The following is a 25,278-nucleotide window of genomic DNA, read 5'->3' as shown; positions in this document are numbered from 1 at the left end:
CCCCACCGCCCCCCCCCTCCCCTCCGCGGGGTCGGTGCCACGCGTGTCCCCACCCCCGCGGGACGGGCCCCATGCCCGGTAAGTGAGCGGCGGGGCGGAGCGGGGCGGGGCGAGCTTCCCCTTCCCCCGCAGCCCGGGGACACGTGCGCCGCGGGATTTAATTGCGGGGGGGCCCCGCAGCGGCGAGCCGTGCCGTGGGTAGGTCTGGCCGCGGCTCCGCGGTGGGGCTATTCCGGGTGAGGGAGGAAGCCGCAGCCGCGGGGCCGCCCCGGTCCTGTCCTCATCCCGCCGCGGCCCGAGGAGGAGCCGCGCACCTGCCCGCCCCCGCCCCGCCCCGTCTCCCCGCCGCGGGGCCGGCGGTAGCGGAGCGGGGACAGCGGGTCCCCGCAGCATCCCGCGGGCCGGGCCGGGCTGGGCCGTCGCTGCACCGGAGCCGTGAGTACCACCGGGGCACGGCCCTGCCGCCGTCCCCCCCTTCCCCGCAGCGGCCAGGCCGGGCACTCGGACCCCGGAGGGGTTACCGGGAGGGGGGGTGGCGGCGGGAGGACTCCCCGGAGCAGCTCTCCATCACTCCCCGCCGCTGCTCCCGCGGTGCTGGCGGCACGTCTCTCCTCGGGGAGCAAGTTGGCTTCCCGGGGCACAACGCAGCAGGGCTGGAGGGGCAGCCGGCTGCCTCGCTGCCCGCTCTCTGCCCCGCCATCGCCCCTTAGCCGAGGCCGGCGGCGTTCCGGTGCTCAGCGGGGTCTCCTTCCCCGTCCTCTGCCCAGCCCTGGAGCGATCCCTTCGGTAAAGGGAAAAGCTGCAGCTTTAGAGCCCTGCGAGATGTTGGGGCCCGGGGAGCAGCTGCAGGGAGGTTCTGGCAGCGTTGGGTCTGCTCCCCCTCGGTGGAAGCACACGGGCTCTTTGGTAGTGTTGGCTGAAGGGCACGGGGAGAAACGTTGTCTCGGGTTTTCTTAGAGGGGGAAGCGGGAGGCAGCTTTTTTCTGGCCTCTGCAGTGACTGTTCGGGCAGAGGGCTGGAGCCACAGCATCTCTGTTCATGGAGGTGGTCCTGGGGAGCAGCAGGCCGGGGCAGGCAGCTGGTTTGGTTCTGCTGGCTGAGCAAATACCTCCCCCTCCGAGGAGTGCTGGCCCTGGGACCTCAGAAACGCAGCGGTCGGGTGGCTGCCCCTGCTCTCTGGTGTCAGGACACGACCACCGACTGACCAGGCTTTTGTGCCAAGCTAGAAAACTGCAGAAACGGTGGCCTTGCTTTTATGGGGTCTCTTTGTAAGGGAAGCCTGCTCTCCTTTGACTTCATGGCCAATGAGCAGTATCTTGGGGTGCTCTCCGTTGCTGGAGACCACAAGGAGGGAGGATAGTTCTGGAGTGATTCAGCAACATGTGGGTATTCGGGTGCTTTTGATCGGACAGTCTCTAGGCTGATGCAGGTAACTTGCCCCTAGGACAGGGCTCCGCTGAAATGAGCCTCAGGGAGCTTCTGCCCCTTTTCAGGATGAACAGGCCGAAGGCATGAGCTGTATTTAAGCATGGGAGGTGGGATGGGGCCTCCGCAACAGATTTGGGATGCCCGTGTGCTAGCGTGTTGTACCAGGAGGTGCTGGTTTGTTACAAGTTCACTGCTATGTGGCTCGCTAATGCTTCAATGGACAACAGCCTTTTGGTTACAATCACTACAGCAGCAACCACCTCTGTGGAATCTCTCGCCTCTGCACCCCAAGTTTCTCTCCTGATCCATGAGCATCTGCTGGCAATACTTTATTCGGCATGGCAGTGAGTAAGAATTTTAGGGTGTAAAGATCTGAGTTTCCTTCCTGAGAACTGACTGATTCATGAATCAGTCAAATAGATGCAAATAGCATCTAATTCAGAGCGGACCAGGAGCTGGCAGGCGTAATAGTCACCTGCTCCCTTGGCTTGACAGTCTAGGATCCAAATGGAGTTGCTCCTTAGCATCTTGGATAGCTAGGATGGTCCTTTATGCTTTCTGCCAGCTAAGGTCAGCTTGGTGAGGGTGGCAACAGAATCTCTTTGCCCTGCCAGCCCGTCTGGTGGCCATCTGCCCTTGCTCTCATCAGCATCAGGCTGGGTCTCTGTACCTGGAATGGCGTGTGAAAATCAAGGCACAAAGAAGACTGAAAGTCTGCTGAGGAGACTCTTCTGCGTTCTGGTCTTACTTTGCTGCATTTCAGGCTCAACCCCTCAAAAAAACCGAACAGCCGTGCTGAAGTCTCAGTGCTGGCTTCTGTATTTTCTCAGGTGCCTCCGAACCCTTAGACTTGGTAGAACTGGTAGACTTGAGAGGCTTCACCCTTTCTGCCTGGCCTGCTAGAACTGGCTGCAAACCACGCTGCCTTCTCTAAAGGGTGTGACTTCTCAGGAACAGGAATTTGAGCTGAAATTCCCAGGGTCTGGGACCTGCTGGCCTTGGCTGGCCACCAGTATACCAAACTCAAGGCCATTATGTCATATGTTCCTCATAGCTCAGTTTCCATGTATGTGGCCTGTGCTGCTGCCTGCCAGAAGATGTGAGGGGATTCTCTTAATTGTTTTCTGGCTTGAAAACAGGCTCCCACTGCTCCACAGTGTGAAGCACTGAGCTTGTTCGGAAGGGGAAATGCAGATCTGCTTACGTGGTCCAGTATATCCACATTGCCAACCCGCACGACGTCTGAGGCTGGTAGGAAGCTTTGTAAGCTGTCCGTAACCGTGGCGTGGGTCATGCAGAAAGGGATGAGGCCGGGGTGCAGGTGGTGAGCTCCTGGTTCGGAGAGTCACTCATGAGCAGCGCTTCACCGGGCATCAGCAGCAGCATTGTTCCCTGGCTTATCCGTCTGTAAAAGATCCGCTCGCCCGTTTGCAGCCTGCAGACCCCAGCGCTTTTTCCTTCTTTCCTAGCCTGCTGCTGGAGCCCCTAGGCCACACTGCCTCGTGTCATGGAGTCAACGTTCCCTTTAGAAGCCAAGTGGTAGCTCATGCTGGGTCTCATCAGATTCATCGCTCCCGTCTGACGTCAGGGCGCTGTTGAGCGGGAACGACCCGTTCTGAACTGGCCCACTGCCACCTACTCGAGACACCATCACCTTGCCCAGCGGACAGGTAAAGGGCATAATCCCTCTTTGAACAGCTGCTGGCCAAGGATGTTGCAGGGAGGGAGCTCCTGGGCAAGTCCAGGAACCAGGAATATTGAGATCCTCTGACACGGGCTGCCTCCAGTGACCTGGCTGCTCTCGTCTTGTCCGTTTACCTGTCTGAAAAATGAGTTGGGAACAGGGATGTCTGTTGTGGGGGAGGCTAGAGGGAGATCAGGAATGCCACAGTGATGGATAGTACAGCTGAAGCTGTTAACTATCACTCTGCTGCCTGGAGAGGAGACTTGCTTGATGCCTGTGTGTAGTTTGGCACTGCTTGTGCCATAAAACAGCACTGGATGTGACAGTAGCTCCTCTCCTGTGTCCACTGGGGGACACTGGGAAGGGGGAATTAGGACATGACCCACATTTCCAAGCCTTGGCAAAGGGCTCCTTTTGCTTAGATTTTGGTGTGCTTTGTGCTGGACTGTAGGAACTGCTGTCTAATCCCAGTGCAGCCGGAGACCTGCACATTTTGCTGAGCATCTCAAGGCATGAATTAGTTTCCATTTCTTGTTTCTCCCTAACCTGGGAATTCGGCAGTCCCAAACCTATTTGGGTCCTGACCCTTACAACCAGTTACTTAAAGTGACCCAAATGTTAGCGCAGATGCTTCTAAATCCCCCAACCATGGAGTGCTGCTTGGAGCTGCTGCGATCCTCTCTGTGCAAAATACTGAAGGCAAAAGCTGAATTTGAAGATGTCTGCAGGACGAGTTGCTGCCTGGGCGAAGTGAGGGAGGGAGAAGATTGTACACCCAGATAGGCACTAAGCAGGCTGGATACCCCTTATCTCTTTCAGGTGTGGGAATGTCCCGGTGCAGGCACTGAGCTCTGCCTTGTGCTCCCTCTCTCAACTAAAGCACTTCTGAGCGTGAGCTGGGGTGACTGAGAGCAACTTTGAGCTGAGTTTCCACACAAAGCTCCCCAGGAGTAATGGGGAGAGAAGCTTTAATTAGAAAAGACCTCCAGCCTTCTGTGTGCACCAGAGCCGGTTGATTACAACCCACTGAGTTGCTGAAAGACACCGACTAGGTCAATGTGCTGAATGCCCTTCTTGCCTGAAGCCAGCACTGTCTCTGTGCTGTAGAGCTGGCAACTGTGTGCAGTTTTTTCCCCGTTCTCCCCACCCCCTTGCCGAGGCTCCACATCCTCTCTGGCAGCTTGTCACTTCTCTGCAGATGTCTAGACAGGAGGATTCAGTGCGTGTCAGTTATGCCTAATTCATTAAAAAAACCCAAACCCTACTGAGAGCTGGGGATTCTCAGTCCTGCAGACTCAGCGCTGTCTGCGGTGCCCTGTGCTGCCTTGAGGCTAGCTCAGAGCAGATTAATTCCACCGACCGGCAGGAGCAGCGCGCGCCTGGCCCTCCCAGCTGTAGCAGGGGGGCTTGGGGAATAGAAGGCAGATATGTGGTCAGGGCAGCGCTGGCAGCGGGAGCAGAAGAGAGAGGAGGGGAAGTGAAGAGAAGTGTTGGGGGCTGAGGTGCGTGCTCCTCACCTCTTCTTGCACCTCACCCCCCCACCAGCTGTGTGTTCTTGGCGTGCTCACCTCCACCGCCGTGTCTGTCGGGAGCTGGCAGAGGGGTGCAACGTGTCCAAGTCCTCGATCTGGCTTCTGAAACTGCCAGCTTCCTAATTCTACCCTCCCTCCTGCCACCTCTGAAGGCAGAGCTGGCGCCAGGAATGACAGCTCCCCCTTGCCACGTTAAGTCACATTTCTGTCAACATTTGCAGTCCTGACCTCTGTATAGGTGCAGCTGTAAATCAGCCACCACAGTGGCGATGACTGGACCTGCAGTTCAGAGCATCTCGTTCACTTGCTGGTCCTGAACCGTGAGGTCCCTCTGCATCATCGCAATTGCTGGCTCTTCTAGGCTGAACACGCAATTAACCTTATATTAAAAACACTGAATTTGAGCTGCTGCACACTGTTGGTGTCTGTTTGAATTCCCTGGATGCCAGTAAAGTGTTACAGGGGCTAAGAGACTGAAGCCCAAAGTGTTGTAGTGAGGGGACAGAGTTTTCTGTCTGTATCAGTGATGCTAACGGGACAGGTCCTGGTGGGGACAGTTGCCTAGATTTAGTGCCTACTTTGCATCTGAGTCCTGGGCATATACAACTGGGTGATTTCCAATCCTCTCTGGTTGTGTTTATTGTGGGGAAGGTAGGAATGCAATATATTTTGTAACGGGCAGTGCCAGACCCTCTGAAAGAAGGAAGAATTTGGGATATCCAAGTTTGAGGTATAAGGGCAGGTAGTATAGATCTGCTTTAGCTTGTGAAAACAGCCCTGGTGTCTTAGCCATACCTACTGCAAGAGGATTACTGATGCAAAAATACTGCTAGTTCCTGGTGGTTTAGATGTGGGCTTCGGAGCCATGGACAGGGTTCAACAAAAGGGATAGCTCAGCCCAATTAACGGGGTCTCCGCAAAGCGATGAGAAAGATGAACATTTGCAGGCCCGCAGTGTACTCAGCGGCATCTCTGGATGCTGGTACGAGCTGTATTAGTGGTCTTACTTTGCAACAGCACAACAGCCGCTATTGTTACTGCCGGCTCAGCTGTTTGTGTCCCTTGACTGTTGAAGGGAAGGAAGAGAGCACAGGAGCACATTTTGTTCCCAACCCTGCTCCCAGGAAGAAAGAAGCTACTTGCGCTGTGTATGCAGCTGGGCAGGGGCTTGCCTGTGCCCCCTTGGCCTGCCCTGGTCTAGTCCTGCCCTGAGCTTTAATGTGTATTGTGCGTTTTTAGTTCTTTGGGGGAATGCTGAATTGCAGGAGGCTACTTACTGGTAAACGGCCTGTGACACCTCTCAGAGGGGTTAAAAATGAGAATTGTGATTTCTGCTGTGGGGGAGATGGAGATGCACTTGGAAGCAGCGATTCCTGCCGGTGCCTACACTGTCAAGCTCCTTCTTCCCCAGGGTTGCTCTGCCCCAGGATGAGTTTTGCTGTGCTGTTGTAGAGGGCACTGCTTTGGCTCTGCTGCTTGGAATGGAGATCTGGAGCTGCTGGGCACAAGAGTAGCACTGCCAGCAGCCCCTTCCTGCCTGGGGACGGAGCCAGAGGAGGTCTGCAGGCAAAAAGGGGACTTTGTGCCTGGGAGACAGACCCCCAACGCCGAGGACAGCGGAAAGTGCTTCCCTGAAAGGGAAACTGGCAACATGGTGCCACCTGATTGACCTAATCTGTGCTGCCCTCTGCTCTGTTAGTGCTGTGAAACACTGGGGTAGAGGTGGGTGCCAGCAAGGACTTAATGTCTTATCCTGAAGGTCTAATGGCAGCACTTCTGTGGGAGATGCAGTGCTGTGCACAAAACAGGGCTTTGTAGCTGATTTACCGGAAAAAAGGTACTGAGATATCAACATAGGGATAGGGCACGCGTGGAGGAGATGGATTTAAGCATGACTGTGTGTCAGGCCTTAGGGCATGTCATGCCTTAGAGTAGGGGATGTCACCTTATCCACAGCAAAGACTCGTCCCCAGCATCTGACCAGCTGTACAGGATGTGTCTTTGCAGTCTCCTGGCTAGCCCGGCGGACACAAAATCTCCATCCAGGCTGTCAACAAAAAGCCATTCTCCAGGGCCTTCCTGGGGAAAGGGCAGGCTCTGAACTTTTCCCTGGAGGATACGCTGTTCCCTGTTTATTGCCCAGCACGCTTCTTTTCACTGTCGGCAAAATACGTTTTTTTGTGCAAAGAGAACAGACCTCCCTTTGGGCAGGGATCATTTGCATTAATTAACAGAGCTGTTATGCATGGCCACGCTCTGTCTCATGGGAGCCAAACAAACGCCTTCTTTTTTTTGTCATAACCTAAGAGTTATTACAAGTCAGCCACCGCATCCATTATAGCTGATGCGTAACACGTGCATTCGTGCTGCTGCTTGCTCCACAAAAGTGGGCTTGTATTTACTTCCTGCCGCTGGAGCTCTGGACACTGCTTTACTGTCTCTTGTGGTCCAGGCACTGTTCCCCATTAATTATATCTTAGCGGTGCTCATAGACCTTCATTTCCTGGGAATGAAGTTTTACAAGGAAATATTTAGTGCTGCCAGTGAGAGTTCAGGCACAGGGAGCAGCATAAGCAGCAGCGGGGTGTCCTTTCCCTTTTTCCCCACTGATTATATTCTGACTCATTTAAGCAAAAGAGCTCTGGTGGGAACAAGTTATTACAGAGCTGGGGGGACCAGACGGGCTGTACCCCCTACAAACCTTGGGTCAGACCCATGCCAGCGCTCCCTGCGCTTCAGGAGGGTGACCTTTTCCCAAGGTGGGTGGGTGAGCTGCTCTTCAGGGAGGGATTGTTGAGGCTGTAGCGTGGCTGAGGTGAAAAACCATCAGGCAGAGTTGGTTGAGGCTGCCTGTGGACTGTCCCCTGGCACGGGGATGCTCCTGGGAGCCCAGTGGCAGTGTGGTGGCTGGGATGGCATCTCCCCCGGCCCTGCTCCCTGCTTGCCCACATCAGAGACCCAGCGACACAGTGGTGGTGTGGGTGAGGGAGGCACCAGTGGCTCTTCGGAGCTCTGTGATGTGCATGTCAGCCCTGGCTGGTGACAGCAGGGGGGTGTGGGTGGAGAGGGGAGTGAGCAATAGCTGGTCTCTACCTTTTGGCCATGGGAATCATTGCAAGGAAAGATAATGTCACCCTTGTCACTCTGCATTTGTACTTGCCCAGAGCCGTGCAATGACTCAGTGGCAGGGCTGGGAAGAGAGCCCAGCACTTCTGACCCTCGTTGGAAATGTGTTTGATTACTGTGATGCCAATGCATCGGCTACAGCAACCTTCAGTCTGTTGTGCCCTCCGTACCTCTCCCCTGACCGCTGCAGCCGAGCTGTGTGCTACCCTCCCCCTGGCAAACCTTTCCTCACAGGGCTCCGAGAGCACAAGGAGAAGCAGTCTCATCTTTTCTCTGCGTTGTCCCCCGGGTCCTCCCACGGCTGCGGAGCCAGGAGCTCCTATCCCCTGCTACCAGCACCCAGGAGGGGCGAGGCGAGTGCTCGCAATTAGAGCAGGGGCATGACTTAACTACTGATGGGGAAAAGCTCAGCAGTGTATTGAAAAGATAAACCAGCTCAAGCAGAGCAGGAAAACCCTCAGGCTTGCAGCTAGGGAGGGGAATAAAGGCGAGGAAGCACTGTCTGCTCTCTGCCACTAAACCAGGTCTGGGAAAGGAGGTCTTGAACCCAGGAAGGGATGCTAATAATTATAAACCACCTTCGTGCAGGCACCTCTCATCCAGCAGTGTCCACGCTTGCGAATTAACACACCGAGGGTGTCCTAGGGATGTTGCAGCTTTGTGAAAAGCTCAGCTGAGGGGTGTGGAAGGAGAAGGCCCGTTAACTCATGGGGTCTTCTTTCCTGTCAAGGGCACAATGGCATCCTACTCTCATTACTGGAAAGCATCAACAGGCGTTGCCTTTGTTGTATGCCCGAGAGTCTTCCCCGCTGACAGCAAGATGAGGAATCTCACATCACGCGGGATGATGCAAATAGAAGAGGGCATTGCAGGCTTCTCTCCTGCTCAGGAAAGATGTTTATTCATCTTTTTTTTCCTCCCCCAGACTCTAGTACATGATACAACTGCTATTTAAAAGCGAATAGAAGGCTGCATTCGTGGCTGAGCAGGCACAGCATGGTGGGTTTCTATTTTTAGGCTCAGCACGGCTGGCGACGTGTAGGTGTCGTGAGGAGCACAGAGGCTGAGGGGATTCTCTCGCCGCAGGGATGCGGGGGCAGGCGCACGAGTGCAGCACACGGGCTTTTTTTTCTTCAAGCTGCCTTTTTCTCCAGCTCCCTCCCCCTTCTTCCTCCTGCTGCTCAGTCATTCTCTCTTCACTCCCCCACCTTTTCTTCAGGTGCTGATGGCAGGGAGACAGTCAAACGTGTTTCGAAACACCGTGAGCAGCCTAGATGCAGACAGCATGGAAAGAGAAAACGTCTTCACACAAATAAATGCCCTTATGCCTTGATTAGGCAATTTTTTGTTTTCTATGAGCTGACCAGGTTTATTTATACTCCTGCTCCCTGCCTGGGCTGTCCCAGTGTGTGGAAGGAGTGTCCCACTCCATGCTCAGTGACGTGTATGTGTGTGTGCAGACTGAGTTCTGTGTCAGGTCCCAACATCTCTGGTCTTTGCTGTCTGTCCCTCCTGCCAGTCTTGTCAAAGCAAAACTACCTGAAGTTCAAAGTTACCTCTTGAAGGACAGCCAGGGTCTCAGCCAGGGCTGCTTCCAGGGAGATGTAGCAGCTCTGCTTTGCCCGGACTGCCTGCTAGGCTAGCGCAGGACAGGAGTCTGCGGTGCTGGAACGGGACTGTTTGGTGCAGCCTTGAGGCTGTGGTGAGGTTGGACATGCCTGGGTAGAGGACACTAGAGGGAAGTGGAGATCAGGATGATAAAGTGAGTGTTCCCTGTTCCCTAACCGACCGCCTGGGAATCCCCAGCCTCTCTCTGAAAAGAGGCCTGAAATAAAATGGCAGGAAGAGTCGAACCCCTGGTCTGGCAGGATTCTGTACTGAGGCTGTGGAGCTCTGGGCTGCAATTGCCTTTGCCCTCTGCCTTATCCTCCTGCATTGTGTGGGCACAGGAAAGACGGCAGCTCTCTTAACTTTTGTAGAGCTAAAGAGCTTAACTTTTGAAGGCAGGTGCATTCATTACAAATCTCCTAGCATCTTCTGGAAGCTGGAAGGGAACAGCCACCACTCAAAGAGCTGTGGTCTATAAGGTCACTCTTGCCTTTTAGGATATGGGCAAGAGTGATGTTATGAGATTCCCTGGTTATGTTTTGTTTAGGCTAAGCAGGATTGATATGTTCCCTGTCTCTAGTGGTATATTTAAGCTGTGTTTGATCAATGCAGGACTGGCATACCCTGGTGAGACTTCTAAGATCAATGCTTCTGCTGATATTTCATGGAAATGCACCTTGTTAGGCAGATTTGGAGATGGTGCAACTTCAAGGTAACCCAGTGTGAGTGCATATGTTGTAGAGCAGTACCCTTCTGAGGGCAGGTAAGGAGGACATCGATCCAAAGATGAACACGGCTGGGAAGCAGCGAGTGTCACAGAACAGAGAAGAGTCTCAGCATGGCTTTGTATTGCTTCTGTTCCTCAAGGGACTGTCTCCTCCCCGTCGCTGGTTTATGAGCAGGATGATGTTTCCCTGGCAGGGACTGGTTAGGTGGGAGCTGTTCCTGCACAGGGTCTTTGAGCGGTGGTGGACATACTTGGGGACCATGGGAATTGTCTGGGGCTAGAGCTCCTCCTGCCTGGGTAATGCTTTGGTTTTCCCCCATGTCAGTGCCAGTGAGAAGGCAAAGCCCAGCATCTACCACCTGCAGCCATGGAAGGGGGTGTGCAGCTCCTCAACCGCGACGGCCACAGCATCTCCCACAACTCCAAGCGACACTATCACGACGCCTTCGTGTGCATGAACCGCATGCGTCAGCGTGGGCTGCTCTGCGACATCGTGCTCCACGTGGGCACCAAGGAGATCAAGGCTCACAAGGTGGTGCTGGCCTCGTGCAGCCCGTACTTCCACGCCATGTTCACAAGCAAGTAGCCTCCTCTCTTCCCCATGGCCAGGGTCTCCCTGCTCTTCAAACCCTCTCCTCTCTGCAAACTTTTCTGTCTGGCTCCCTATTTTCACTGCCCTACCCTATGGAAATACAGTGGCTATATATCATGTCTGTAAGCCAGTACAGTAATATTCCTCATTTGACTCCCTTCCACGAAGCCCTTTGCCCCTAAACCCCTGCACAGGGATCTCGATGTCCATCCTGCAGACATGGACCCCATTCCCATGCTGCTCCTCCTTGCTAAGAGGTGAGCCAGAGACCTTCCTGGGCTGTGGAGGCGGAAGCAGCTTGTTCCATGTGTGGTCCAAGTCTTCCTGTGGGGAAACAATCCTGCTGTGGGACTTTGTTCATGTCTAGTATCTGTGTCATCCCAGATGAGATGAGTGAGAGCCGCCAGACCCACGTGACGCTGCACGACATTGACCCGCAGGCCCTGGAGCAGCTGGTGCAATACGCTTACACGGCTGAGATTGTGGTGGGCGAGGGGAATGTGCAGGTAGGAGCTTCCCCCCAAATCTCTCTTCTCCACAAAGCTGTTCTGTATGAGACTTGCTTCCTGGGGACCCTCCTCTCCTGCTCAACGCTTTCAGCTGTTGTTCTGTGGTGGCACCTGCGTCTAGCAGTGGTCAGGGAGTTCCTCCGCTCCCCTGCGCCCAGAGGTGGCTCCTCAAAGCACTACGCAATGGCCAGGTCTAGTGCTGAGCATCTGCCATTTCCTGGCCCTGTGGGTAGTTACTAGTGTCCTTCTCAGCTCTTCTTTACCTTAGTCCTGTTAGAAACAAAGAATGCTTTGTCCTTTATGCGCTTGTGTGCCTGAAGGTGCTCAGTAAGCTTGTTCTGTTATTGACTTGCAGTGAGATGAGGGTGAAAATGGTTTCCTTGCCCTGGAAAGTCTCCTTTCCCCCATTCTTTTCCACTGCCAGACACTTCTTCCTGCTGCCAGCCTGCTTCAGCTCAATGGTGTGCGGGATGCTTGCTGCAAATTCCTCCTCAGCCAGCTTGACCCATCCAACTGCCTGGGGATCCGGGGTTTTGCTGACACGCACTCCTGCAGCGACCTCCTCAAGTCTGCGCACAAGTATGTCCTCCAACACTTCGTGGAGGTGTCCAAGACAGAGGAGTTCATGTTGCTGCCTCTTAAGCAGGTGAGGTCCTGATGGGAGTGTGAAGGTATGAGTGTGGCAAGGCTTTTCGTGGTCTGTGCTGGAAGGCACAGCCTATGTGTCAAAAGCCCAAGGAACCTGCACTGAAGGGACAGGGTTTGGCAGGGGAGTGTACCCAGGTTCTGTGCTTTGGTCCTCTCTGTTCAATGGAGAGACAATATGTTGGAAGAGTGCTGTCAGCGAGCTTAATCCTATGTGAATCAGGGATGGGAGGGTAGCACGGAGGATAATTGCTGTCGCTGGTGCTTGCCACTGTGAGCTCAGAGCACACTGCCCTCTCTCTGGGGTCCAAGGAATAAGTCCTGGCTGCCCTGGTCTTGTAGCTGTGATGTTTAATTCAGAGCTCAGCTAATGTTTCCTAATGCTCTTCATGTGGTGCCAGTATGGCCCCTGGCTCATCACGGTCTGCAGGGTGCTGTGCTGTGCCCCGGTCCTTGCTCTGCATCACCCGACCCTGTGTGGTCCCTCACCAGGATACAGACACCTCCCTTTGTCCGTCCTCGGGCAGTGGGGTGTGTGACAGCGAGGGGAGGGTACGTGTCTCCACCCACTCCAGCTCCATAGTCCTTGGCACGTGAAGTGAGTGTGCTGGGAACAGCCAGGGCAGCTGGCTCTGTCCCATGAAATATTGAAGGGACGCGTGCAAGCGGAGTCATCCACCTGATCTCACTGACGTTGATTGGAAGTGTCAGGCATTGCAGCAGCTTCAGGCACAGCGGAGGGGGAATGAGCCAAGGAGGGTGATGGAGGGCAGAGCTGCCTCCACATCAGTGCTGCAAGGAGAGGAGAGGCACAGCTGCACCTGCCCGGTTTGGGGGACCTGGCTGCTCTTTGGATCCTTCTGTGTCCAGTGAGAGAGACCGTACACCCCGCAACCGCCAGCATCTGTGGGAGGCAGGGGCTCTGCCTCTGGCAGTGCTGCTCTGGTCGGCCTCTTACCTGGGTGTGTGAATGTGTCTTTTCCTCCCAAACCACACCAGCCGATACTTGCTCTTTCCACCCCACTCTACAGGTGCTGGACCTCATTTCTAGTGACAGCCTCAATGTGCCATCAGAGGAGGAGGTGTACCGGGCTGTGCTCAGCTGGGTCAAACATGATGTGGACAGCAGAAGACAGCACGTCCCCAGGGTGAGTCTGCTGGGGAAGGTGGCCTGCTTCTACCCACCAGCTCTGAGGGCCTGGTCTGGGTGGATACGTGGCTGAAAGGTGGCCAGAGGGCAGGGACAGCACATCCCTGCCGTACCACTCCCAGTCCAGGCATAGATGAGGGCGTTGCTGAGAAAGTTCAGTCTCCCAAAATCCAAACTATTGACAAATCTGAGGGGGATGCCCTGTCTGACCCCTGGCAGCTTGGGCATGCGGAGCTCTGGGGAGGATGTGGGCAGCAGGAGAGATCAGCCCTGCCTGCAGCCTTCCTGAGCTTCCACCTCCATCCTCAAACAAACAGCTCAGGCAAATTTGAGCAGGGACTTCTTTTAGCTCATGCTTTTGTCTCTCTGCCTCTATACCTTGGAGCACGGCTCTGCGAGCCTCCTGCCTGCAACTGGAGACACAGTTAAGTCCTTTCCTGCAGGGCTGTCAATGCCTGGCACAGCGTGGGCACCCTCTTGTGGGTGCAGTAGAGGCTTTTGGTGCCTCCAGCAGCCCCAGCTTCCTGCCATCTCGCCGCAATCCTGCTTCCAGGCAGCAGCCATGGGAGGAAGCATCCCTTGGTGTCCTCCCGAAGGCTGGGGCTGAGATGGGGCAGGATGAGGAAGACTCTGAGGGTTTCCCCTGGGTTTTCACCTACCCCAGGGCTTGACCCTAGAGAAGTTCTGTCTCCTCCTTTGCTGGTTGTGCGTGCTCAAACACCCCTGCTGTGGTGGGGCAGGTAACATGGGGCATGCTGGGCAGAGGGGACTGGTGTCTGGGCTCTGCAGCCCCAGAGCGAGGATTGTTACTTGTAGCATGAGTGCTGGAAGAGGATGTGGGTGCTGACAGAGGGCAGGGTGGGGATCTGGGGTAGCTGTGGGACGTGTCACAGCCAGGCAGAGGGCTCCTGCCTCTGCAGAGGCATCTCCAGTGGAGTCAGGCTTGCCAGGGTTGTAGGGGAGAAGTGGGGGCAGCACTGGGACAAACCCTTCCCACCCTGCCGATGGGGTGCGACTCCTCCCCCCTCAGCTTATGAAGTGCGTGCGGCTGCCCCTGCTGAGCCGGGACTTCCTCATGAGCAACGTGGACACGGAGCTGCTGGTGCGGCATCACTCGGAGTGCAAGGACCTGCTGATCGAAGCCCTCAAGTACCACCTCATGCCAGAGCAGAGAGGGGTCCTCAGCAACAGCAGGACGAGACCGCGGCGCTGCGAGGGGGCCAGCACCGTGCTCTTTGCTGTGGGTAAGGCCCTGCCACACGCTCGCGTACATGCCAACCCCTTCCCAGGGCCTTTGGACTGTTGTTTGCTCTTGTTTGCCATCCCCTGCGCAGGTGGGGGGAGCCTGTTCGCCATCCACGGGGACTGCGAGGCCTATGACACGCGGACGGACCGGTGGCACATGGTGGCCTCCATGTCGACTCGCAGGGCCAGAGTGGGCGTTGCTGCCATCGGGAACAAGCTGTATGCTGTGGGCGGGTAAGGAGGCCGTGGGAGCCGTGCGTGGGGATGCCTTCAGCAGCCTCTGCCCAGAGCTGGCGGGGAGAGCGGCCCAGAGCTGTGCTGGGAGCAGCGAGGGCCAGCAGAGCCTCCCCGAGCCAGCCTCTGGGTGAAGCAATCTGGTATCTCTGGGTTACTAACTGCAGGAGTAACAACTAAAAACTACTTCCCTGCCCCTGTGGTTCGGAGCAGTGAGTTTGCTGGCTCTCGTGGTGGTGGCTACGTCCTGGACTTGCGCTATTTCCTCCCCTTTCCCTTAGCCCTGTGCTGCAGGCTGTTACGAGCCTGCTAGCCCCCCAGCCCACCTCTCACCCCTCGGTGTGCGGGGCCCTCTGAGACCTGCTTTCTTTGCAGCCCCCCTGCCCCCGGAGAGCTCAGCTAAGGGCTCTGCGCTTTCAGCAGTGCTTTGGTGCACTCTGCCTTGGGGAAGCTGGGCAGGGGGGAGAGGGGAGGGGTGGTGACAGGGACCCAAGGCAGGCTGCACTCTCTGGGCTCTTGGTGGGCTCCAGAGCCGTAGGACCAGTTCACAGCCTCACCTGCAATCCAGACTTCCCAGCTCTTAACATGTTCTCCCAGCTCTTAACATGTTCTCCCTACTCTTACATGTTCTCCCCGCTCTTATGTGTTCTCCCTTTTTCTCCCTACAGCTACGATGGGACCTCTGATTTGGCCACAGTGGAGTCCTATGATCCTGTCACCAATTCTTGGCAACCTGAGGTGTCCATGGGCACCAGGAGGAGCTGCCTGGGTGTAGCAGCACTTCATGGGCTTCTCTATGCTGCTGGGGGGTACGATGGGGCCTCGTGCCTGAACAGGTAGGGGATTGCCTTGCTACAGGCTTCTCCGCTGCTCTTGCATGCACTGTCCTGGGCGCTGGCTGCCTGGGGAGCCCACAAGGCTCCTGACAGATGGACTGGCCCCAGAGTAGATGTCTTGCCGTCCAGCTATGTCTTCCGGTGTCTTTGGCCCCAGGCAAAGTTCCTTCAGGGGAAAAGCCATTTTGTAGCCCCCTGCCACAACAGAACACAGCCTTTGTCAGTTCCTCCCTCCATTTTCCTTGTCTATTCCCAAGCTTCCTTGGGAGCTGCCCCTGGAGGCCTGTGTCAAAGAGCTTTGACCTGGGCTTTGCCAGTGTCACACCTTATGTTCCTGTGTCCCTGCCTGCTGCAGCGCAGAGCGGTACGACCCTCTGACAGGCACCTGGACATCCATCGCTGCCATGAGCACCAGGAGACGCTACGTCCGGGTGGCAACGCTAGGTGGGTGATGGCGTGAGGACCTGTCTGACTCTTGTGCAGACTGTCTCTTGCATTTCTGTTGGTTCCTTTTGATGTTCTTCTGTTCTAGTTCCTGCCTCTTCTTCCTAGATTCCCTAGCTGTGAGTCTGGGTAGCCCAGCCATTCCTCTGCCATGCCCTGACACGCTCCCTGCCTCTGCCCTCCTCCTCAGTCTCCCTAGTAATTGGGTTGCATCACATTCTGGAGGCAACTCCTGAGGGGACCCATAACTTGTTCCTCAGCTTCTTTGTGCCCCTTTTACTTTGGAGCAAGAGGGCTGGCTGTGGATCATCACCTATCCCTAGAAAGGACGAGACAACCTTATTACTCCATTATGAAAGCAGAACAGTCCTTTTACCGATGATCCAAGCAGGGTCAAAACTGTCTCTACCAGGGGTGTCAGAACATTAAGTGCAATGCTGTGATGCCTCCTGACTCCTTGGAATGAGTTCTGTCCTTAAGGAGGATGTGGTGTGAGAACTGACCGCTTCATTGTTTAGTGCAGCTATGGGGTTAATGCAGAGTGGTAACTCTCTGCCCTGGCAGGTGCTGGAGCTCCCTGGGGGTGCCAAGGTCCCCACTGTCCCAGGAACTGCTATGCAGTGTCCAGGTGTCCCTGCGGTGCCTCTCCCTTGCCTTGTTCTCTGGTTTTGGCTCTCGGTGCTGACCCAGAGATTCCCTCCCCTCCATCACCAGCTCACACTCTCTGCCTGCCACAGCCTTTACTGGCGTTCCCCTGCTCCAGCCTCCGCTGCTAAAAATAACCCACTGCTCTGGTGGGGAGCACTTGCAGCTCCCTTAATGAGGAGGTCAAGAAGCGGCAGACGAACGAGCTCTTTGGGAAGCTTGCAGTGTGGCAGAGAAATCGCCTGATGAATATTTCACGATGCTGTGCGCTGCAAGGGGAGGGGGAGCTGGGGGAGCCCTGCTGAGAGGAGCTTGGCTGCCTGGGGAGCGGGAGGCAGCTGCGGCTCAGCTGCTGCCTCTGTGGGCACCCTGAGCATGGGGATGTGGGAGGCTGTGCTGGGACTGCGGCTGTGCTCTTGAGCTAACTCCTGTGCGTGTGTGACTGTCTTTGCAGAAGGCAACCTCTATGCCGTTGGGGGATATGACAGCTCATCCCACTTAGCCACAGTAGAAAAGTATGAGCCCCAGGTAAGTACAGGAGAGAACATGCCTGATAACTCTTTTCCTTCTCCCTGCCTTATGGGTGCCTGAAAGGGCCCTGCAGAAAGCTGAGGGCTACCCAAGTTGCTGGAGAATTTAGCAGACAGTGAGAGATTCTGGGTTGACATAGCACTTAGGGATATGGTGTAGTTGAGAACTGTCAATGCTAGGTTAATGGTTGGTCTAGGTGCTCTTCAAGGTCTTTTCCAACCAAGATGATTCTGCGATATTGTGATTCTGTGAGATCAGGTACATGTGGTCTCTTAGCAAACTGCTGCCACAGCTTAAGATGTGACAGCTTCCTAGCAAAGTATTGCAGCAGCAGTGGAGCAGAAGGTGTGCCCACGTGAGCCTGTGTGGCACAGACCTGCCTGCCTCCTTGGAGACTTAAGCCACCATGTGTGACTACGAGAGGGAGGGGGTATCATCCCCCTTCCCAGCTCTTCTGCAGGGGCAGAGTATCTGGGGGGCAATCCGGAGCAAAACGAGCCAAAGCTCATCCATGCAGGCTCCAAGATATATCTGAGATTTTCAGCCACCACTCTATCCCCCTTGCCTATAGGCCAGCTCAAGTTCTCTGGGAGGAACAGCTCTTGTACATGCCCCGAGCTGTTTCCAGCTTCCAGCTGAGGTCCTTGCTGCGTGCACGTCCAGAGTGGTTAGCGGGGACTGTGGCAGGCTGGGGACATGTGTTGGCCCTGGGGTCTCACAGCTCTGTTGGAACAGGCTAGATCACTGCAAAAAGATCAAAGAGGATGTCCTGGAGGTTTTTCATGAGCTGTAAAGCCACAGCTGTGACTTGTACGGATTTGAAATAGATACAGCTCCACCCCCACGACTGGGCTGGGATTCAGCTGTGACGTGGCTGGTGGCCTGGCGCAGAGATCCCTGAGCTCTGGGATGGCAGGACTCCTGCCAGCTGCAGCCGTGCTTTCCTGAGCCAGTCGGCAGAGGTCCCTCCTGGGGTCTGCAGCTCTACCCACGGGACAGTTAATGAAAGAAGTGGGGTCCCCCCAGGAAGTCTTTTTGGGGGAGGACCGTTATGTCAGGAGCTGTGTGGCTGGAGCAGGACTAATCTCACAGGGTTGGTTTGGCAGGGATATGCAGAAAATGACTTGTACATCTGGCTCAGGAACAAACATTGCCTCTTCCCAGATCAACACCTGGACGCCCATTGCCAATATGCTGAGCCGCCGGAGCAGTGCTGGAGTGGCCGTGCTGGAGGGGATGCTCTACGTGGCTGGCGGCAACGATGGGACCAGCTGCCTTAACTCTGTTGAGCGCTACAACCCCAAAACCAACACGTGGGAGAGCGTGGCGCCCATGAACATCCGTAGGTAAGGAGCTCTGCCCCCCGCCACGCTCCTGAGCTGCAGGGGAGCCTCAGCTGCTGCAGTCGTGGGGATCCCATCTCACCAAGAGCCTTGCCTTGCTTGGCACTGCAAACCATAAAACACAGACCGTGCCCCAGGGCTTGGCTAATGCTGCAGTCAGCTGGCTCCGTGCTGCCTGCACTGCGAGGGACTGGGGCGTGTGTGCCAGGAGGGCAGAGCAGGGACGTTCTGCAGCGGGTGCTTTCTGCAGAGGGATTTATTCTCAGCAGTCTGTGGCCGTAAAGAACCAGGTGGTAATGCTGGCTGAGGCCACGCAGGAGATATTGCTCAGCTGCAGGAGGATTTAAGGCTTGGAAGCCCAAGGATTTTGGGCTCCTAGGGCCTGTTATTTAGAGGTGGCACTTCTCCAGGGGGAGGAGGATGTCAGAGTGAAGGGGAAGATCAGAGGCTCCAGTATTTCATTTTCACTGGGCATTTGTGAGGCTAGGCACTCCCTTCTGTGGGGTGGCAGAGCTCTGGCCAGTTCCTCTGAGGTCCTGAGCTCCCCTACACCCCACATACATCGTGTTCGAGCCTCACACCCCTGTGGTCTCCTCTGCGTGGTCGTTCCAGGAGCACCCACGACCTGGTGGCCATGGATGGGTGGTTATACGCGGTGGGTGGCAACGACGGGAGCTCCAGCCTCAACTCCATCGAGAAGTACAACCCCCGCACCAACAAGTGGGTAGCAGCCTCGTGCATGTTCACACGCCGGAGCAGCGTGGGGGTGGCTGTGCTGGAACTCCTCAACTTCCCACCCCCCTCCTCGCCCACTTTGTCGGTGTCTTCGACGAGCCTTTGACAAAGAATCAGGACCTACCTTACCTCAAGGGGACAGGGGTGCTTGGCAGAGCACTAGGCCAGCATGGCCCACCCCACGGGGCAGCCGGTCACTGTAGGAGGAGAGCGAAGGTACCGGCTGCTACCTCCAGCCCCAGCACTCCTGTGAACCCCCGGAGCAATCCCCACTCTTGGTGCACACATCGGATCAGCACGACCACAGCAGTTAGAAATGTGCTTCCTGGACGAGCACCCTCCTTCTAGAGGGCGAGGAGAGGGGGTGCTCTCCGCTCCGTTCAGACTCATCTCACCGCTCGCCCAAAGAGCATATATTTTATTTGGGCGGGGGGGGAACTTTAAACCATTGCTGCTTCTTGGATTCCCGTGATCCAGCCGGTGCCACACATATGAGCACAGCCAGCCTCGGAGGCTTCCAGGGGCCCTGTGGGGTGGCAGAGGTGGACAGCACTCCTCCCAGGGACACGGCTGAATGTGCAACCACTCCTCTGAATGTCACTGTAGCCAAACTCTTTACCAAGCCTATTGTGCACTGTTAAAGACTCTGAGGCCACTGTATGGTTCTCAATGGTGTCTAATTGATGCCTTAAAATACACAAACAAAAGAAGCCCAGCTAAGGGACAGGGCCTGGAGGAGGTGAGGTTTGGAGACAAAACTGGATGCAGCATCCTGAACCCTCCAGCGTTTCCATACTTGGCTGGCCCCACCTCAGTCACTAAGATCCCAGCTGGCCATTGCTCTGGGGAGTCCCCAGCCAGGCAGATGGGTTGAATGACCTTGTCTGCACCCGTGCCATCGCTGTCCCAGGTTCAAGTGACTGTGTGGCTGCCTGCTCTCTGCACGTGGTCCTGGTTCACAGTTTGGCTGGGAACGGATCAGCCTGTTTGCTCTTCCCCTCTCTGCAAAGCAGATTCTGGGTTTATGGAAAGGTATCGGTTCTTAAAGAAGAACAGTCCAGCCTTCTAAATGAGGAGGATTGCCTGGCGTTACTTTTTTGGGTGTTAATTTTCTGCCTTTTTTATTTGAATGCTAATATTTTAATTTTTAATGACTTCATATCCCTTTATTTTTTACACTCTCCTGGTATTCCCCAACCCATCTGCTTTTAAAGGCAGCAGAAGGGATGCAATTACTTTTCGCATTTGTTGATGAGATGATGACTGTGTCCTGGAAGATGTTCTCTATAGATATGTGGGTGTGTGTGCATGTGTGAGATACTCTATGTACAGTGAAAACAGCATGGAAGGGACCATTTGCAATTAGCAACTCCCTGGCAATTAAGCAACCACTTGAATTAACTAAAGGTTGAATAAATCAGTACTGTAAGTCACAGGCCTGTCCTAGACCCACCTGTGCCATGGAACCTCTTGGGTGGTGTTTTCAATGCGTATGCTGTAGGGTGTGTGTATGAGCCTTGAACTGAGACATATTATCAGGTGTTCTCCATAGGAATGACTCAACCACTGGTACCTCAATAGTGTTCAAATGTAGCATTGGAAATATGGTCTAACTGTTTGTTTTGAACTAATTCCTTTTTCCTTTTTCCCCTGCTCCTTCTCATTTCTCATTTACAGAGTTCAGATTTCACTTGTGATGGTATTTGTTGGCCTAAATTTTCAAGTGGTTAGGGATTTCTTTTCTCTTTTCTTTGGGGTGAAAGGAGAGTTTGAGATGAGACAGGGACTCCCCAACTTAAGACAGTTTTTATGGCGATCTGATTTCTCCTGGATAGGTGCCTGCATGTTTTACAAGCCCATTTACAGTGCCTAACGTTGGACACCTGAAATTACCAGCAGCTTCTGAAAATCTGGGCTGCTTCCCCCCCACCCTCTCCCCAAGGACAGTCTGGGCTTCTCAGGCTGAGGAGGCCTTTTTGGCTTTTCGAGCAGACTCTAAATCTGCTTTTTGTTCCCTTCTCACTTGCCAAGCCTTTGCCCCAGCCTGTCACAGCTCAGCAGCTCTCCCACTCCTCTATTGCAGAGGATCCCGCAAATGTCCGGGCTCTGCTCGTGCAGGGCTCTGCCCTTGGTCAACGTGGCAGTAGGGCTGCCCTAAGTACATCACATGAATCTGCTTTGTTTGAAGAAATGATGAAATTGGTGAAGTCTGCTCTGTTGCGTGCGTGTGCCAACGCACCAGTGAGGTCTCGATCCTTTCCATCCCACTCCTATAAGCAACATCAGGATTTTAGTCTTTTGCTGGACTCATATTGTCCAGCGCATTCAAGGTGCCCCTGGCTCCAGGGTCCTCTTTGGTGGAGAATCAGCCTAAAAGCCCCACAAAAGGCCATGTCAGAAGTGAAAGGTGCTGGTGCTGGGCGTTGGCCCGGCGTGCCGAGGTCCTGCCGAGGCCTCTGCGTGAGGAACGGCGGAAGGACAGCAGAGCCCAGCCAGCCTGCTGAAGGGAGACAAGGAGGGGCAGGGCCAGGCCGGAGGGGAACTGCTGAAGGGAGAAACAGGGCTGATTTCAAACAAGGAGTGAGTTGTGACAGCAGTGGCTCAGCACCTGGTCCAACTGTGGCTGCTGTAGCGTGAAGGGGGGCTGCTGCCTTAGGGGGGTGGCAGGCAAAACCAGAAGGGAAGCCAGCAGTGTAGCAGGCCAAGGAGAATTTTTGTGCCATGTGCCCTTGGCCCCAGTTGTAATCTTTAGCAACTTACACTACAAATGGTGTGCAATGCTGTCCTGCCTCTTGAGGACCAGGGAAACGGGCAGTGTGACTCCTGTCACCCACCGGTTGGGTCCTGAGCAATATCACCACTGAGCCTGTTCTGCAGAAACCTGGGGAGGAGGGAGCCTTTTGTGTCTCCGATGTACTAACTATGCAGGTGCTCACTGCTTTCCTGTGAAAGAGAAAGAAGGAAGGAAAGGGCGAAATAGCTCTCCAGCAGCTTGCAGGGGTCCAGAGCACCCCGACCCACACTGTGTGGACACGAGGTGTCAGCATCTGCCCTGGGAGATCCCAGGGTGGAATTGCTTCTGGTGCTGCACGTCCCTCGCTGAGGAGGAGGCCTCAGGGGGGGGACGTGCGACGTGCGTCTGTGTCTGTCTGTCTGTGCGTAGTACCCTATGTGAGGGGAGGAGAACTGTCAACTGTGTGTGGCTTCTCTGCCAGTTTTAGTTAGTGGTGTCTCACCCAAAATGTTATCTGTGCGATTTCCCATGTGAGCTTTTCCCAGCGGAGGAGCATCCCGGAGCGGGTGGCTCCAGGCTGTGTGTGTTGATGTGTTTTGCCCAGGGACCCCGGTGTCGGTCTGCAGTGAGATGGTGAGGCCAGGCAGGAGCCCTTGCCCCGATGTGGGGGGAGAGGTTCGCTTGGCCTTCCTGGTAGGCAGACCCGGTCTACTCCATGTCGTCACTTTGATTTCTCTGTAAGTTATCTGACTTATTTATGTGGAACTCTGTTTCTCTGAATTTTTTGCACTACATGGGATTGGGGAGGGGATACAAGCAATAGAAGCCAACATGTACAATAAAGACATTTTCTTGAATACCGGATCCTGCCTCTTGCATCCTTCCTTTTCCCTTCTCTGGCCCCGCTCCTGCAGAGGCAGGTTGCTGCTCTCTGTACTGCCCTGTGCAGAGGAGGGGAGGGAGCCCAGGCAGAGGATGGACGTGGCAGGCTGCTGCGCATCGGTGCCTGAGCAGCCACTGCTGAGATCTCATCTGGGTGCAGCCACTCTGGGCTTCCAAGTATTTGCACAGAGCAGGGACAGGGACCCATCGGGAGGCTGCTTTGGCCTGGCCCTGCCATTGTGGACGTTAGTAGAGGAGGACAGAGGAGCTGAAGCCAGCTTTGAAGGAACTGCTGTGCTACAGGTGAGCTAAAAGGAGCCGCTGGCTGGTGCTGGGTGCCTGGCCGAGGAGTTGCTGTCCTGCAGACAAGGTACTTCGTATTCCCAGAGAGGATGCCATGCTGGGGCTGTCCCCAGCCCTGTGCCCCTTCACCCTACTCTGGAGAATGAGCAGGGAAAAGATGCTGATGGTGCTGGAGACCACTGGGAAAAGCCCAGCCCAAGGCAGAGGGGCTTTAGAGGCAGACTGATTTACACCTCTCCCACTGTTAAATTCTAGCTTGGTCTCCCTAGGACTCCCAACTTTGCAATAGAAATGAAAAACCAGATGAGAAACATCCTCCTTTACCTCCAGCTGCCACATGCATCTTGGGTTGCCTGGGCCAGCGTAGCTGGTTGGCCCCATTCAGTGGTGGGGAGGCGGGGGGGGAGCTCTGCAGCCCATCCGATCTGCCTTCACTAGCTGCTGCCAGTCACGGCCGCCTCTGGGGGAAATATTAAGCCCATTTCACGGTGGTGGGAGCGCAGGGGGTGAAAAAAGCAATGAGAAGCTGCACGGCAACATCCCATGGGGCCTGAAAGGGAACTTTCCCATGCGTGTGTACTGCAAGCCCTGCAGTCAAGCTGCGATGCTGCACAGGAGGCATGCCAGCCTGGGCTATGGCCCTGCCACGTCCTCTTTCTCACTGCTCTCTAGGCTCTTGCTTCTGTTTCAGGCTTCTATAAATAACTACTGTGCTGTAAAAGTCTTTCCAAAGTCTGAAGCCTGCTTCCCCACCCAGTTCAGGCCCTCCTGGAAGCAGAGCAATGGGGGAGCGGTTTGCCCTGCAAGCCCGTGTGCCCAGAACACGAGGAGAGGGAGCAGATCTCAGCCAGCCGTGGTGGTGCCACTGGTGTCCCAGTGAGCAAGATGATGCATATTTCTCGGACCTGCAATAACAGCAGGAGAGAGGCTGTTATATCACTATTTGGAGCTATAAGGTTTTATTTAGAACAAATGTTGGAGGGACAGCACATTTCTGGTCACAGTGCTGACCGTGTTAGCCACGGATCTTAAGAGGAATCATACTTCTCCTGAATAAAACACAGTTGTTGCTGTTCACTGTAATTTTTGGTCTCTGCCAGGAGGTGCCGGGACGTGGCTTTGCTGTTGGATAGTTGTTTCACAGCTGTGCAGAGAGAACAGAGCATGCAGAAGCACCCTGACATAAAAATTATGGAGTTTCTGATAGGGCCCCTCTGGAGGGGTGTCCTGTTGCTTTGCTTGGCCATGGAGGTTAATGGATTATACAACAGAAAGGGGAGTGGGATAAAGAGGCTGTTTTTAAAGGTCAAAGATGTGGGGGCCTTTGAGAAATTTTATGGCAAATCCATTATCAGCAGCTCTCTCTGGACAAGTGTTGCCTGGCTATACAATTACCTCTTTGGGGATATGTTGATTTTGTTACTGCAAGGTGACTTCAGTTCTAAAACAAGGCTGATGCAAAGAGTCTAACACATCCAGTATGTCCATAAGACCTCACATAGCAAATCCCACTTTGACTGAAACAGATTTTCTAGGAAAACATCCTCTCCTGGTTTTAAAAATCCTACGTTGAAGAAGCCATCACAGCCCTCTGGGAGTTGTTCTGGTAAGAAATAACCTTTCTGGTTAAAACTGTACGCCTTGTTCCCAGGTTCAGCGTGTCCAGCTTCACTTTCTCTGCATCTCTTCTCGTCTCTTTGCCAGCTGGTTGTCCCAGGTCTGTTCCCCACACAGGCACTTCCAGCCTCGCTGCATCCCTGTAGCCTCTCTGCTACCGTAGCAAGATGGAGCTGCTGGACTGTCACTCGGCACAGTCTGGAGACAAAACCTGCTCCCTGGAGCAGCCCACAGAAACGCTCTTCCCAGAGAACAGTCCCTGTTCACAGTATTAACTCTCCCTGGCTGGCCAGTCTATAATAGATTTGTGGATCTTACAGTCTTTGTAGTGTTTCAGAGTCTTACTAGAAAGTTGTGTAGATGTGTGACATCACCTGCTTTATAGTAACTAAATCTGATTTTTTTTTCGAATGTGGTAGCAATTAAATTAGTTTGACAAGATCTAATTTCCATAACCCCAAGTTGATTTGTATTAATTCTATTCTCCTTTAATTCTTAAAGCTAATCAATCTCCCTAACAGCTGTGACATCATTTCCTAGGAATCAGTGTCAACTGACAAACCCGTAACTACTGGGCTGGTCTTCTTTACCCATTGAAATATTGGTATCTCCATTAACTTATGCAATTTCTTTGCAAACTCCATGGTCCTGCGAGACTTACTGCAAATTGTCTTTCAAGTCTTGTAAAATTCTTTTATATAAATTCTCTGGACCTTCCGATTCAGAGC

General features: G+C 54.6%; 1 protein-coding gene across 4 annotated transcripts; it reads left to right on the top strand.

Annotated features, from left to right (window-relative positions):
• The first annotated feature begins 18 nt into the window (after positions 1 to 18).
• Positions 19 to 22,612, top strand: KLHL17 (kelch like family member 17). Of its 4 annotated transcripts, XM_074848184.1 has the most exons (13): positions 230 to 435; positions 2,898 to 3,098; positions 10,431 to 10,683; positions 11,082 to 11,203; positions 11,631 to 11,852; positions 12,883 to 12,999; positions 14,032 to 14,245; positions 14,336 to 14,480; positions 15,149 to 15,316; positions 15,672 to 15,760; positions 16,860 to 16,933; positions 18,101 to 18,282; positions 18,892 to 22,612. In XM_074848184.1, the coding sequence occupies exons 3-13, from the start codon at positions 10,473 to 10,475 to the stop codon at positions 19,118 to 19,120; spliced, it is 1,773 nt and encodes a 590-aa protein (XP_074704285.1). In that variant the 5' UTR covers positions 230 to 435; positions 2,898 to 3,098; positions 10,431 to 10,472; the 3' UTR covers positions 19,121 to 22,612. The 4 variants fall into 4 exon arrangements, with proteins under 4 accessions (XP_074704288.1, XP_074704285.1, XP_074704287.1 ...); XM_074848187.1 differs by lacking the exons at positions 230 to 435; positions 2,898 to 3,098 and adding an exon at positions 19 to 78; XM_074848186.1 differs by lacking the exon at positions 2,898 to 3,098.
• The last annotated feature ends 2,666 nt before the right edge of the window (positions 22,613 to 25,278 follow it).

The sequence above is a fragment of the Strix aluco genome, chromosome 22 (assembly GCF_031877795.1).
Source record: "Strix aluco isolate bStrAlu1 chromosome 22, bStrAlu1.hap1, whole genome shotgun sequence".
In the NCBI taxonomy this organism is placed as follows: domain Eukaryota; kingdom Metazoa; phylum Chordata; class Aves; order Strigiformes; family Strigidae; genus Strix; species Strix aluco.
The sequence above is the reverse complement of the archived record's forward strand: the minus strand, read 5'-3'. Positions and strand labels throughout refer to the sequence as shown.